At 35.6% G+C, this 1756-nt stretch overlaps 1 protein-coding gene across 1 annotated transcript in view; it reads left to right on the top strand.

Moving 5' to 3' along the window:
• Window positions 1-375: 375 nt before the first annotated feature.
• HELRODRAFT_172402 (hypothetical protein) overlaps window positions 376-1756 on the top strand; it is a gene marked incomplete at both ends in the record, with an annotated part of 2289 nt that continues 908 nt past the window's right edge. Inside the window, one exon of the mRNA XM_009019058.1 lies at window positions 376-1278. Within this exon, the coding sequence (XP_009017306.1) occupies window positions 376-1278 (903 nt within the window). The remainder of the gene's footprint in view (window positions 1279-1756) is intronic.

Here is a 1756-nt window from a genome sequence, read left to right as displayed (position 1 = left end):
AACTGTTGATTCCTAACAATGCCAAGCATCGTTAGAATGTTAGGCCGGCATGTATACGTTTACGACCAGTAAACGTTTTATTACTATCGAAAATGTTTCAACACTGCTGCAATAAAATAATTTGAGGTTTAGTTACGATGAGTTTGTCTGTTTGCTTGTTTTTATTGTTCTGTACTTTCTTAGGAGAAAGGAAATTTAAGAGGAGTATATATGTGGAAGTGCTGGAGGTGTTAACTACATTCACACGTACATAACAGGGTTTTGTAATTGGGAGCGTGCCAGAAGTATTCGAATTTTTAAAGTTTAACCAACTGGAATCGATAGAAAGTTTACATAGTTCACGTTTTCAGAATAAATACTCACAAATATTTTAAAATGAGTACCTCATCATTGGCCTCGTTGGAATCCGCCTCGTCAGGATATGGATCAAATGATGGAAAGTCTGTGACGTCATCAACATCAGTGACGTCATTTTCATCCATTGAATCAACATCGTCGTTTCCGGATGGTGATTTGATGACATCAACCGGAAGCATGAACGATGACGAAGTTGTTGATTTTCACGATGAAACGTCATCATCATTATCATCCCCTCTTAGAGCAATAAGCTTCTCCTCTCCATCATTATGTTCGGTGACAATGAGAGAATCATTTTTGTTTCATCTCAGAAATTCCGACGACGATGATGAAGGCAAAGGAGGAGAGGAAGAAGATGGCGTGGAAGATGAGGATGACGCGGAAGAAGATGATGGAGATGATGATGGAATCCATACCATCCTCTTCTCGCCAACCTGCAGACATGCGGAAACATCCCACAGCAGCAGAAATAATCTTAACGACAAAGATCGACGCTATGGATCGATTGAATTGAAAGTTGAAAGGAGCCGTCAAAAGATTGTTGTACAAGTGAACAGTGCTCAGAATTTGAACCCCCTGACAACTGACTCATGCAACAGTTATGTGCATGTCCGCCTCACACACATGCAAGGTCATGTCCTTAAGAAGTTCAGAACAAAAACAATATTCAACACATTTGATCCTCACTTCAACGAAAGCATTTCATTCCATCTCCCTGAACAATGGAATGACTACAAAATGATGATTCACACGACGATTTACAACGAGAACCCAATCATATCAGATGAAGAATTGGGACACGTCGAAATAACCTTACCAAACAAGCTCTACTATGTCCAAGAATGCCAAACATACCTCGACCAACCAGCAAATTACAGCAAGTATCTACTGCATCATAATGAGAAATCCCGGCTAACGGATGTTAGCGTCAACCAATTGCTAAAAATTCAGATGAACAAACAAATGTTTCAATTGACTCTAAATCACAAAATGCAAGTATCGGAAAAAGTCAAAAATTCATCCTCAAAAATCAGAAAGTTTTTGAAGAAAAAACTGCAAAAGTTGTTGAAATGAAGATGTGAAGAATTTGTGAATAGTAAATTGATGAATGATTGTGAATTTTTTAATGAATTTTTCAATATGCAATTGTACATAATCCAATTTTTAAATTGTATATATCATGTTTTTAAACAACCTCTTTAAAATAATCATTTGTATATATTCCATTTTCTAAAATTGTATGTATCAATTTTTACATTAGCAAAGAAATTTTTCCAACAATGTATAAACACTCGTTTTTTAAATCACATCATAACTCGACGAAATTTGGTTAGGTAGTTATTTCTGGTATTAAGGTCGTACTTTAAAAAAAATTTAAAAAAAAAACTTTATATATTTA

This window comes from Helobdella robusta (genome assembly GCF_000326865.2).
Source record: "Helobdella robusta unplaced genomic scaffold HELROscaffold_23, whole genome shotgun sequence".
NCBI classification, from domain to species: domain Eukaryota; kingdom Metazoa; phylum Annelida; class Clitellata; order Rhynchobdellida; family Glossiphoniidae; genus Helobdella; species Helobdella robusta.
The sequence above is the reverse complement of the archived record's forward strand: the minus strand, read 5'-3'. Positions and strand labels throughout refer to the sequence as shown.